The sequence below is a fragment of the Anoplopoma fimbria genome, chromosome 23 (genome assembly GCF_027596085.1).
Source record: "Anoplopoma fimbria isolate UVic2021 breed Golden Eagle Sablefish chromosome 23, Afim_UVic_2022, whole genome shotgun sequence".
NCBI lineage: Eukaryota > Metazoa > Chordata > Actinopteri > Perciformes > Anoplopomatidae > Anoplopoma > Anoplopoma fimbria.
In genome coordinates, this window is record NC_072471.1 from 9,067,001 (window position 1) to 9,081,311 (window position 14,311).

At 38.8% G+C, this 14,311-nt stretch overlaps 1 protein-coding gene across 1 annotated transcript in view; it reads left to right on the forward strand.

Annotated features, from left to right (window-relative positions):
• Positions 1-14,311, forward strand: part of syt1a (synaptotagmin Ia) — a 43,782-nt gene that overhangs the window by 21,255 nt on the left and 8,216 nt on the right. Inside the window, exons 4-6 of the mRNA XM_054624811.1 lie at positions 1,369-1,536; positions 3,729-3,896; positions 8,433-8,550. Of these exons, the coding sequence (XP_054480786.1) occupies positions 1,369-1,536; positions 3,729-3,896; positions 8,433-8,550 (454 nt within the window). The remainder of the gene's footprint in view (positions 1-1,368; positions 1,537-3,728; positions 3,897-8,432; positions 8,551-14,311) is intronic.

Consider the following 14,311-nt stretch of genomic DNA (forward strand, 5'->3'; position numbering starts at 1 on the left):
GCAAAGCTAGATCATTTATGACAAAGATTTTGGTTGATTGCGATTGAGACCAGGACATAATCCTCAAAGCTCTGCAGGCTAGTTCAGCTAGATAACTTTTTAATGCTGGAAGGTCTACAGCTACTGCTTAGATGTAGTTTTGAATAAACAATCAGAACTCAAGGTCCTCTTACAATCATTTTTTTCATTGCTTTCAGACAAATCACATGATCTTCATCTGCAGGAGAGGTTTGCATTTTCTGTGTTGGGATTGTTTTGTCAAATTGCTATTTCATAGCTCAAAAATAGCCTTTTAAGCCAACACAGAGGAAAAGTCCTAAAGGTGCAATGGGTGAAGTCCATCACTTTGATAACTTAGCAAACTCCATCTGCAAATGAAAACCATGTGATACTGTTGAAAGCTCTGCCAGTGGACCTTGAGTTGGGATTGTTTTGTCAAAAGACTGTTTACAAGGTCAAGAGTGAACTTTGACGCTTACCTACATTAATTCAAGTACATGGATCATTGGTTTATTGACTTACTCATACCTTTACCTTTGAATCTTGACTTTAAAACTCTACACTCAGAAAATGTAATTTTTAGTTTTCAGAGCAGCTCTGCTTCTGAGAGTTTCTAAAGTTTTTCATAATCCTTCATTTGCACTATAAGAAACAATAAAACCATATAAATCTATGATTTTTTAGTCCGTAACAATGATTTTTCTTTATGTTGTAAGTTATTTGCCTCATGGCGTTTACCAACTGCAGCCAATTGTCATTGTTTCCCACTTTTTCTACTTACCGCCGGCAGCTCTGCACAGTGAACTGATGCAGCCGCCGACAGCTGTAGAGCTCCATGGACGAGTGCCCTGGCCAGCCTCCAGATTGCCGCTTGATGGCTGCCTGATAGGAAGTTGATTGACTGACTAGCTGGGCCTCCTGAGAGGCCTTTGAGTTGAGACTCTGACTGGCAGGTCAATCAGCCTCCCAGGCCCCCCATTGTGGTTATCAATTATCCGCCTTATGTGAAGAGAAACAGTCCTCTCATTCCTACTCTGACAGATCCTGACCTTTACGAACTCCTCAGCTGCTGTCAGGCTCTGCAGACATAACCTTCTAATATTGCTGCCATATCCCAGAAAAAAAATGACACTGAATCATCTTAAAGACCCCATTATGGAAGATTGATTGCTAGTGATTTTAAAAGACAAGAAAAATCTTATGTTCCTCCAGGTCTTTAAGAGATATTTCTTGACATTTCTTTAACAATATATGGTTTCTCTGTAAGGATGTTGGTGGGATGAAGGTGCAAGTTATGATAATTTGGATAAGTGGACAATTTGACATGCCGTCCCTCACTTTCTTTACCCCTTCGTGTTCCTCCTTTAGCTCATGGTGGGGATCATCCAAGCCGCAGAGCTGCCTGCGATGGACATGGGTGGCACATCCGACCCGTACGTAAAGGTCTACCTGCTGCCTGACAAGAAGAAGAAGTTTGAGACCAAAGTCCACAGGAAGACCCTCAATCCTGTCTTCAATGAGCAGTTCATTTTCAAGGTAAACCTCACAAGGAGTTTGAATTCACTGAAAAACAGTTGCTCATTCTAAGCCACTTCTTTTTTGTAGCTTGAGATCTTTTGGTTCCACTGACAATCTGATTTGCATGCAGCCATGAATGCTGGAAAGGTGTGGAGACAGTAACCAGCTGGCACATTTAACAAGCTTCTTTCACACACTCACACAGTTACACGCACACACACGCACACACACACTGAGGCTCAATGTGATTGGGCTTAACACAGGCAGATGCACAGCTACACCCCGGCCTTGCCTCGGCCATAATGGATGCACGGCTGCAGCTCAGCAGTCGGGAAAGTTGTGTTATCCGCCCGACAGTGAAGAGCGCAGGTGTTTGGTGTTAAGTTAAGCGTAATGTGATGTGATATCCATCTCAAAACAAAGCTTGTTTATGTGTTTTTTTGGTAATACTTAATTCCAAAACTGTAAGAAAACAGGATAGGTAATTATACGTGTTGTCAAGAAAAGAGATGTTTTTCTAAGATAATGTCAAGGACAGTCTTATCTTTCCCTCGTCCTTTTTTTTTTTTTTTTTTTTTGGTGTTGTAACAGGCCATTTCCATTTAATTAAGTTTCATCCAAAAATTGAAGGCAATCAAGAGCTCACCTGTCCTTCATCCGTCCCAGGTTGCAGGTCTGATAATACCGTCCGTCATGTGTAGGGTATGATTTGGAAACAGTATAACCCACAACATCACCATCCATCCACTCCAAAAACACACACACACCTGTCTCAGTTTGGCTTTTAATTAACTATAGAAACTTCACAAACTCTTCTGTTGATGTTAAGGGCAGACAATATTAAATGAAATGTATGAAACTGAAGGTTTTTGAGTATATATATACCACAAAACTTTTCAAACTCCCTTTGATATAATACCAACCCATATAACAATACAGCACAACACAGATTGGACATAATAAGCTTTACAAAGATAGGAGTTACTGTATGGTGTACACCCAAAATGTTCTTAATATGTGGACGCGGATAAAAGGAAACTAAACAGGAAACTGCTGTACACATAAGATTTTGATACACTTCCCCCAATAGTAGAATATTAGTTTGCAACGAGGCTAAACCTACACAGAGTATAAAAGATCCAAGCTTTTACTCGCCACTAGCATAACTGGGGCTTAACTGGTGGAACAAGCGGAAATGTTAGCCTAGCTTGCTAACCAAAAGCTCAGAGACCCAGTGAATAGATAAGTAGAAGAAAAAAAGGTGTTTATTTCCTCCACTCAGTTGTTAAAAACCTCTAATGATCATATCATGTTTGCTTAAAGCTACTAAGAGGAACTTTTATGTCGTGTTGATTTTGGCGGTCCATGTGGACAAAAGCGGTAGTGTTTCCAAGCACCAGAGTCCCTTTAGAAAACCTCTCATTTTACTGCAGCACAGTCTGACAGTCTGCCCTGTGTTATCTTGTTCCTGGTTCTCCCCTGCCACCCTTCCCTCCAGCGGCTCCAACAATATGGCGTGCGTCTCCATTTTAGCAGTGTCCCTCTGGAGTTTCAGGGAAGCCGGATCTGTTTCCTTTTGCAGCAGGCTGGTCGCTGCTGGAGGCCCTGCTGGAGTCTGAGCTGAAGGAGTTTTTGATGAATGTTTGGTCTAGTTTTTCGTGGGGGAATCAAACCCAATGACAAGCATTAAGAAAGACTGTAGAGGAATATCCAGTATTATCGCTGATGGTCTAGTTTGCTTATATAAGCCATGTAGAGGCAGCAGTTTTCAGTTGAGACTGTTTTATAACCAGTTAAAAGTTCCATTTAGTAACTTTAAAAATATTTAATAACTTCAGCTTCTGACGACATGCTCAATAACCAATGCTTAAGCAATCTTTTATCACATCAATGTTGTTGATTTTTTTTTTATATCAAAGCTCCCTCTTCTCTCCTCCTCTTTTTCTATAATGAGACACGTTGCCTCTTAAAAGAAGTCATAGAAAAAATAAGAGGTATATACTTGAGAGCTAACAGGCTAAAATTAGCCAAAAGTGTCTCTTTTAGCTCATTCATGTATACTATGCACAACATATCTCTTTGGAAAAGCTCCAGCTGTCTGGATAAACTTATGCAAGTGTGAAAAATGGGTCATATTTTGTGGACCATCCAATTATTGAGGCAATTTGTCTGTTTTCTTAATGACCTGGTTCTGTTGTCGTCCTCCTCAGGTCCCCTACGTGGAGCTCGGCGGAAAGACGCTGATAATGACCGTGTACGATTTCGACCGCTTCTCCAAACACGATGCCATCGGCGACATCAAGGTGCCCATGAACAAGGTGGACTTCAGCCACGTAACAGAAGAGTGGCGGGATCTGCTGAGCGCCGAGAAGGAGGAGGTAAGACTTATGAAAACCTCTGTAGGCGGACACACTTGCCAAAAGTTCAATCACCGCCTGGAAAATGTGAAATGAGAAGGTTTGAAATCATTTTGTTACACCTGTCTCGTGTGTCAGGGCTCAGATTTTTACATCTTGTAGCTGCAGTTTTTAATAATAAAGAGTATTTCTTTATACGTGCTTGCATAAGTGATATCAAAATGATTGTTCTTGCTTTGTTCAGCAAGCCAGTTGTGCTGGAAACACAAATGTGTTGCCGTAGCTGAAGTAATCCATCTCTCCTGGAAATGTCACTTAATCAGATGTCCACACTTCCCCTTCAATTAATAGAAGTGTGACTTCCCAGGCAGCAGTTCAGGAGATTCAATTTTCATGGTAAATGTCATGGCATATAGCACATGTTGCCAGGGGAACCTCATTTTTAGCATCACGGTGGTTTGATTTTTAAGGTTAATTATAGCGGCGTCAAATCGCTGCTGATGTTGTTTGAGTTGAAGGGCATCACTATACTTATTAGCGTTCGGTTGGACAGCTGCACTCGACAATTTTACGCAAGGCTTGAGACACCGGAGCGACGTTTTGCCGTGTTCGAGCTCTGTGGAGAGCAGTTGTAGAAGCAGAGAATGGAAATTACTACTTCCCACCTTCTTGCTGATGAGAAGTATTGAAATGTTCTACTATTACATTTATTAATTTAATGCTCAAATCATAATGCGGCTCTGAAAGGTAATTAGGAGTGCATAGAAGGAACAATACATGCAGAACTTCTGTTTCCTATGAAGCTGCAAATTATCCTGACAAAGAGAAAAAGGGCTTGATTGTCTTAGCAGCTCAGCAATTGTTCCTGTTGATAGTTGCAAACAAAACTCAGTAATTATGAGTTGCAGTATGTGTTAAGGTTAAAAGAAAGTCACTTATTTGTTCATTTATAAGAGTTAAAAGAAATATTCGAAGCACATAACTCCCCCTAAAACCACTAATCAACATTTTTCACTTTTCTTTTGTGTTGGGGTTAAACCAAAGGCAGCCTTCTCATAAACGTCTTTGTACTAAACCCAGATCATAGCTGATTTAGATGTAGATTTATATTTAGATGTATTTATTTTTGGACATGTAACAATTAAGTAAAAATAAATAAGTAAAGTTATAGCAATCTCTTAATAAACAAATTCTCATAAACAACATAAATAAACAACTCAATTAAATTATACATGCCTGAAAAGGAGATGGATGAAGTATGCACTTGTAGGGTCAGACCTGTTCTCCATAACTCAAACTATTAACTCAATAATATATACAACACATAAACATCTACCCCAATGATATTATGTCCAACTCAAATATGCACACATTCTTAATCAGATATGACTTTTATATTATAATTTTTTTTGGACATTTTATTGCATTGATTTACGTTTGAACTTTACTTGAGTTCTATATCCAAAACATGAAATACACATACTCAATAAAATGTAACTTTTCCTAATAAATTACAACCCTCTTTTGGCCAAAATCTTTTGCATCTTACCTGCAAGTAACTTATGTGTTGCTTTACAAATCATTTGGGCAGTCTTAAATTCTAACAGATCCATGAACTTCAAAGCATTTGACTTTATAAAAAAAGCGTTTTAGTGTGTTTGTGATATTCCACATTGTTAAATATCCTCATGGCTCTATTTGTTTGTGCATAATGAGCGCAATGTGCTTTTGTACGTGATACTCTGCACCTCCAATCAATAATTCTGATACAGTAGTACAAGTGAACAATACAAAGAGTGTAACGTTTTATGATCCAGAATGTATGGAACAGAACGGAAATGAGATTTAAATTGTGACATGATGATTGATGGGATAGAGGAAATATAATACATACATATATAGAGATTCAAGAGAATAGAGATGACAAGAAAAAAGGTGAAATAAAGATGGGGAATAACAAACTGTGGACTTTGCTGTTCACAATAAGTTCCCTAAACTCGCAGGTCAAAAATACATATCTCTGCTACAGGAAATAGTTTATTTTCAGACTGTTTCAGACTTTGTTCCATCTATTATGTGTAAAATGCGAATGGATACCTCTTCAGGCGTCTTGAAATATTCAAATCAAACAGTCTGAGGAAGAAAAAATCACTCTCTGGCTGAGTTGCTCACAACACCATAGATATCTGCAACTGGTGATTGGAGGTCACAAGTTTGTTTTAGGAAATAACAACCAAAAAAGGGTTTTAGATATTTACAAAGAAAATAAAGCTCTGTCAGGAGGAAGCATATCAGTCCAGACGCACAAATAGACACTATTTCAGGTTTAAATCTTTTAGCAGTGAGCTCAGGGAAGATTTAATACTCTACCTGCACACAATCCTCTTCATTTTAAGGTCATCTATGAAGTAGCAAGTTACGAAAAATGCCCTTTAAGTTGTGAAAGGCAGCAGTTGACCTTTTTTCGGTTCATAGAAAATATTAAAGAAGCCGGTCACTGGTCTTGACAGGCATAATTAACCACCGCTCCTTCTGCCGCCGGCGTCCAGGGGAGCGTGTATTTGAGTTGATTAAAACCCGGCCCTCCACATCAATGTAAGAGCATTTAGTCATTGTTATTTTTGTGTTGTGCAACCACCATCAGGATAGTGGGGGGGGGGCTTTACAGGACAAAACACTCTACATGCTCAGCACACTGACTTTGCATGAGGAAAAAGGTCTTGATTGGAACTTGATGAAAGACTCCTGCAAAAAAACAAAAAACAAAGGTTGATATTGAGGTCCAATTTGCCTCTGAATTATATTCTCCGTTTAAATATCGCCACACGTTACGCAGGTGTGACCTGAGGGAGAGTCATTGACTGCTCCTGGTGTTGATAAGAGATATGGCGAGAATACAAATGGCTCTCTGTTCGGGATGTGATAATGAGACTGTGTTTGTGACAGTGATTCGTCTGAACCAGTGAAGTGATTGCAGTCAGTACTTCTCCAGCGAAGCGATGAGTGACGAACGAGAGCGGGAGCCGATATTAGAAAGGCATTCAAACCAAAAACAAGAGACTGAATCCATAGTAGAAGATTGAAAACATGTAGGGACTTATTGTGTAATTGATCGGCTATCTATCAGAGATGCAGAGTGTGATATGAAGCGTTGCCTTTGACATACTGTCTTTTTTTTCCCACTTGTGATGCAAATTGATGGATATCTTTATTTATTATTTAAACATTCTGATCCTGTTTATACCACTTGCAGAGTGCAGTTATGGGCAATTCATGGATATGTAACAAACCAATTCCATATGACAGATAAATTATTAAAGTCCAGTCTTCAATAGATTATAGTATAACTACGGAGTACATTTTAAAAGTAGTGTGTTGCGTATGTTTTTGTTACATGTGATGTAAATCTTGGTTATGTTATTAGTTGATACAGCAGCTGTAGTAGCACTATCAGGCCTTATTAGCTATATTTCTAGGTACTGTTGTTGGAATTAAATTAAGTTTATTCATACTTCATTTATTTTTATTTGACTAAATTCTAAAACATTAAAAACCTGCTTCAGATGAGTTTCTCAGTTTATAAAAATGGCAGTAAAAGTTTGTTTGTTCTTTTTTGCTCTCCTGTGGTATTTTTAAATGTCTACAATATGTTATGTTATTTATATTAATACAATAAGACAGCAGACAGCTGGCTCACATGATGACTAACCTCATTAACAGCTTGTCCTGCAGACTGTTTTCAAAGATATTAAGAAATATTTATTCTCCAAAAATAAATAATTTCTTTATTTTATTTCTTTAATTATTGTGATCTGTATGTTCTGGACCGTTATGTAAATAAGCATGCGTTATAATAACTGCTTATATTAGACATGCACTGCTTAGTATTTGTTAATTATCAATATTTCTTCTGCTTGAGATCACGTGATCATTTATGTCACAACTCACTACAATAAAGAAAAATATCGCGAAATCACATGCTCATTCCAAATATTTCCATCATAATGACTACTGAAGTGTTTCTGTTCTACAGCTCTACATTACACTGAATTATTAATGCTGGTCTTTCTGCGCCTATTCTACACTAGAAAGTATAAAATGTATGCACTTAAAGCAATTACAAGAAAATCTTTCTGTCATTTATGTAAATGTCATACATATATACGCACCCTTATTCAAAGTGGACTCTGTAATTACTGTAAACAACTCAATAACCCAATGTCAGTGTACTCTACTTTAACCTTTATTACCATCACTTTTCACATAGAAACGTTTGGCACTGGCAGCATAAAATGTTCATTAAAAAGTCGTTAAAAGTTATCCTCTCTGTCTGTGGAGTGCAGAACCAAATAAACAACACGTCTAGCATGTTAAAAAAAAAAAAGCCAAACTAGAGCTTCAGATTTGGTTGACTGAACATTTTCTAATGTGCTTTGGAGGGGAATTTACGAGCTATTTATAGGGAGCATCTGCTGTGAGTCATGTGATGCAGTAAATGTGGATTTATTGGGTGCTGTTAAAACTCACCTCTGCGATGTCTCTTGTTTTTTCCAACAGCAAGAGAAGCTGGGCGATATCTGCTTCTCTCTGCGATACGTTCCCACCGCCGGAAAGTTGACCGTGGTCATCCTGGAGGCCAAAAACCTGAAGAAAATGGACGTGGGAGGCTTGTCAGGTGAGAACAATTACAATGTGGTGTGTGTTCCCACTGACTTTCCCTCTGACAGGCCATTTGTCTGTTATTATACATGCACTGCAGCACACACTCTCCTTCCTAGGTTTATTTTTATTTTTAACAACCGCCCAAACACATCACTGGTCAGGGTTCCATTCGTCAAAGAAAAACATGGCTTTGGCTGGAAAAAAAAAATATATAATCGTAAAAATTGTTTGCAGATGTAAAAGAAGACCTGAGATGCAAGTGACAAAAAAATAATCTGCAGATCTATTTATTAAGTCTGATCTAAATTGTATTCTCTGCTGTGTTTATGACTCAATAACCAGTCGGAATCATTTCAACAAGTTTATAGTATTATTTCGGCCACAAAAAGCTAAAGTGCACCACTACCCCGTGTTCTAAATAGGACTAAAAGCATTTATGTTTTTATCCATGTTTTAATTTACATTACTTGCTAGCACAGGATATATGTTCATTGAGTTTTGAGTGCATGGACGGATTCAAACTCACCTGGAAGGGAATATGAATGTTTTTTTGTTCTATTTAGAACATGGAGTAGTGGTTCAGCGTCTTGTGACTGAAATTACTTAACATTTGTTAAAGTGATCCTGAAAAAAGACTTTATTTAACACATTATTAAGTCAGAAACACTGGAGAGAAAACAAAACAATTAAGATCAGACTTAGAAAATGGATTACCAAAATATCTTTGGGGTGATTTGCTTTTGATCCTGACAAAATAAATTAACCTTGCAAACCTGTTTCAAGGATGAAAAACTACATTTCGGGAACTTAGAAAGATAATTCTGGCAAAAACTTGTTTCACCACACGAGAAAAACAATTTAGATCAGACTCAGAAAATGAATCACCAGAATTTGTATTTTCTCACTTTCCTCTCAGGGCTTCTGAAAGATGTTCAGATCGAGAAACTGTTCATTATGTGAAAAATGTTAATGTTGTGTGAAAAAACCACTAACGGTTGTGGCATGCAGAAAAGAATGAACAAGTACTAAGAATGAAACCTACTCCTGCTGTGGTGTAGCTCCAACATTACACCAATGTAGCATTAAGATCAATAGATGACATTTATCTCAATACAGTCAAGTCTGAATAGAGGGTCCGATGTCATGGTAACAGAATGTGCCACTTGTGTGGGCAGGAGAGGGGTGGAAATCACTGCACATGCAAACACCCACAGGTTCATGACTGGAGCACACAAACAACACAGATTCAGTTTCCATCAATCGAAGAGGGAGCAAAAGCTCACAAATTCGTCTTATTTTTCGTTTCCCTATAAAAAAAAATGTAATGTCCTAGTGTGAAGTGTAAATGGAATAAGTTCAATTTGTAAAACTGTGTATAAGGAGGCAAGTCAACAATGTGTGCAAATGTTCATAGCAGAGCGAGCTGTGTGAGTATTACAGGTTTAAATCAAAACACATATTACTTATAATACAAGCACAAAAAAGACATACATAGTACGGTTTGTCTTGGACTGCATTTTGGAAACCAAGACTGCTGAAAGTTCAACCTGTTCTCACTCTTAACTTTCTGATACCTATAGCCGGGCTTTTGAACTCCAAAATAAAGAGTAAGAAAGCCAAACTTCTGTATTAAACTAATGCCAGTTATGGAACAAACATACCTATTTTGACCATAAACAAGATATTTTCTTAAATCTAACCAAGTAGTTTTGTTGCGTACATAAAACCAAAAAACTAAGTAAACTTATATACTTTCCACTGATTACATTCATACAGTCGTTTTTCAAAACGACTGTATGAATGTAATCAGTGGAAAGTATATGTTTTCTTTTAACCCACAGGTTTATTTTGAAATCACATTCATTTTAATATATTTTGGTTTGATTCTTCTATATTTTTATGTTCTAAATAATTGAGTATGATCTTTTTGCCAAGGACCCAGTTCGAGTAACATGCATGAACGTGTAAGATTGTTGTTATTACACAGTCTATGAGTGCCTTAACTAAGATTCACCACCAAAAATCTAGCATTATAACAGAGAGGTTCGGGCATAAGAGTTGACTTTCTTCTGAGGTTTCATTTTAGATTCCCTGGTGTGCACTTCCCCTCCCCGCCTTTTCTCTTTCTGCTGCAATTACCATACACCTGTGTCCACTTGCTTTCTGCCTGACAGCCCAGTCTCTCCACATAAGCCTAAACATCCTGCAGTACAGTAACACAGGGCCCACATTGAAAGCCCACAGCTCCCTTTCATCTAACAGAACAGCACAAGCAGCCATTTGGCGAAAAAAAAAAACTCCTCCCACGCTGCCATTTTATGCTACTGGCATTAGCTCTCACCTGTGCCCATTTGCATCGGGGGGGGATTGTCAGCCACATTGGCTAGCCAGTATGAAAAAGGTGTTAATCTGTTCACTTTGAAGGCCAGGTTTCTCTTTTACAGAGAAGGGAAATAGCAGAGAGACCAGACAGTTTGACACCACATACAGTATGTCACATTTAATTTGAGCATGTTATCTTTGTGCATCGGACTGTGGGTTTCAGGGTGAATTATTAGCATACAGTAAGAGCACTGTGCATGTTCTGTAATTACACACAACCAGAATATACTCTAAATTGCAGTTTTGTGTTTTGAATTTCGTTAGTCGCGACTGCTTTTTCTGCTTAGAGAATGGACTTAAAAGTGTAGCAGATGGATGAAATAATGGGTAGGTCTGAAATAACAATAATTAGCCTCCATCCACAGGGCGTCTTAGCCAGAGTTTAAGGAGGAGGACAAGTAATTGATGGCCTGGGATCAGCCTTCTCCTCTATTGTCATCCTGTTTACCATGCCTAATTATGGCTCACAGAGGAAGATGTGGGTATTATCATTAACCAATGTATAATCAGAAATAATTCTTTTGATTGGCTCCTCATGAAACATCCCTTTCAAATCTACCCCCACGCTGCGTCACAGACTTTTAAAATGTATTATTTAAAAAAAGACTACTCTTGATTTCTTTGGTGCTCCTTGTGATTGTTGCTTAAGTGCGATGATGCAGCGAGCACCATACTCTTTAGCTGTCGTCTCAAAATAATCCCAGTCTCATTGTGGACAAGTTTATTTCCTCTTTCTGCCGCTCTCTCTCTCTCTTTATTGTAGCTGAAACCACAGCAATGCCTTGTTACGATACAGACCAACAGATGTTTTGTGTTGTTTTGTAACTATTTCAGTTATTGTCTGTTTAAAATGGTTCATTTACAGTTTTTCAAGCGACTGTAGCTAAGGTGAGTCAGACTCAAAAAATTTGTCGGACACAAAGGTTTAGTGTCTGGAAGCGAGTCAGACTGAGCTCATGCAGAGGCAGCGAAATTGTTTTGTCCCACCCTCTTTGTACCTCTGAAGACTTCCCAGAGGACTTTGAGGCGGCACATAACCAGGTAATGGCCCACAGTGGGGGAGGTTGTCGAGGCACACAGGCGCCGGTGTTCGTCGGTAATGAAGCCGCACTGCCCCGACCAGGTGCTCCCGATCACCATCAAGCCTCTCGGCTGGAGGGTTTATTTGTTTTGTTCCTCCGTCTGGTCGGTCAGTAAAACAATGGGCCAGAGGGATCATTAAGATGATGAACGAGTTCTTAGAGAAGGGAGCAATTTGAAAGTGATTAGAGAATGGGAAAGACATTTTATCAACATCTATGTCTTTTAAAGTTTTGCTTCAATATATACAAATTCAGATGTAGATTATGAGGAGCACATGAGTTAAGGGGAGATTTCTATGCCATCAGATAATTAATACTCTTATTGTACATTTGTATATTGTTCATGTGAGTCTGAGCTCCACTGTAAACGGTATGTGTGCCATTCACCGCTGAGTTGAGTGTGTAAAAACTAAACCGACAGTTACCCCTGGACTCACCCACCGTGGCAAATCCAAAATGATGGGAGGAAAGCTAAGATGACAGCCAGGCTATATTTAACCCCCGCTCGTATTGGTGTTCATTTGGCACAACTCTGCCAGCGCCCACACTCGATGAGCACGGAAATATTTAAGGAAGAAGCAACTTCTTTGTTTGGTGTTGTATGTAAGTGTACATGATATAGTGAAGCCTCAACTGTGGGAGGCACTGCCCTCACCAAATAATCCAAGTGAGTCACAGCTGGCAATTAATTGCAGCTTGAAACACAAACTATAGGAAACCACTTTAGAATTAGACAGCTTTAGTAGCTCAGAGCTCATCACTTATCCAGAAACCTGCTTCTAGCCTCAAATGTACAGACCACTGATAGTGCGTCGCCTCATAAAACCATGGCCAAGATCCACGACTCAGATGAGTTAACTCAGGATTGCGTAGTCGAGCCTCTTTGCTGTACCCATTATGTGAGGAAGCGCTGTTGCATCAGGAGCACCGCCATTCATCCATGAAATGGGACAGATTACATCCGTCTGGGATAAGACGGTAAAAGAAGGCCGGATATGAGGTACGGCGAGTCTCCCAAAACTCAATAATGCCAAACGGCAGATAGATAAGGGTCTGTCTGGATAAAAGTGATGTGGCGTCACAGGTGTGTTTTCTTTTTCTTTTATCTTGCATAATCCCATTCAGCTGCTGTAGTCTGTTTATTCAGGCACCGTTACCAATATGAGAGGATACATGACATGGAGTAGACGTCATTGTTGTAGTAGCATTTCAGCATATAATATACAGTTTGCTAAATTAGGAATCCTATGGCGAAGAATTACCTGCCCTGCTTTGCCTCTGATTGGCTAGTACTTTATGCCTCTGTTGGTTGGACTGGTTAGATAAAGGCTTGAGGACTGAGATTGTTAAAGGTTAGGGTAAGACTATCAAGGTAAGCCAATAAGAGGCAGAGTATAGTGGATCATGCCTTTCGCCATAGTAGGGAAAAAATATTGCCCAAAGGTTGGCAATAGTGCGGCAGGAATTTGTCCTAAAACCCTAAATGGGTCTGAATGGTTTTTTTTTTGTGTGTTAGGTTAGATGCTTGAAATAAGGTCTGTGACGAACACAAGCTTGAGAGATGATTATTATTTTGTTCTACTATAAAATACGTCAGTAAATACCCCTTTTATTAATTTTGAAGCTTTAAAAGTCTTTTAAAAGAGCGGTTTTAAAGTGGCGAAATGAACTACAAAACATCTTCACGCTGAATAGTTCGCCTTTACACTCTGATTGTTTATACTTGCGTACTCATATGGACATCGTATAGATTGTTTATAGCTTAACGAGAAAAATCCCATTGTTTTCTTATCAAGAACCGGTAGGAGCTAACTTCCATTTTTGTGCAGATTTGTGCAGTTCAGTTTTTGAAATTCATCCGGACAAGGAAAACTGGAGCACAACTGCTTATCCTCGCTGCTTTAAGCCTTTTCCCTCGTAACATTAAAATGAATAGCATACTGTTTGAAAACACAAACAAGTTTTTAAGGTAAGCAGCCTGGTTTTACATTTTTACTTATCATACTTATACTACAAGGACTTACTAGCTCTACGCCGAATACAAGACCAATGCTACTTCTTCTGTCCTTTATGTGGATCATCAACTAGTAAGGATGCTGACCTTTTGCCGGGACATGAAGTTTAAAACTCTTTAAAACTAAAAGTCTTTAGGCACCGTATGTAGCCATCAAGTGCATACAGCTAGGATCCCTTTTACAGGATGCTCATTTTGATGTGAGTCAATCGAACAGAGTTTAAACTCAGGAATCTAACATTAGCTTGTAAGCTAAAAACTGATTATCTGCCAGCAATGGTTTGTCATTTCAGCCT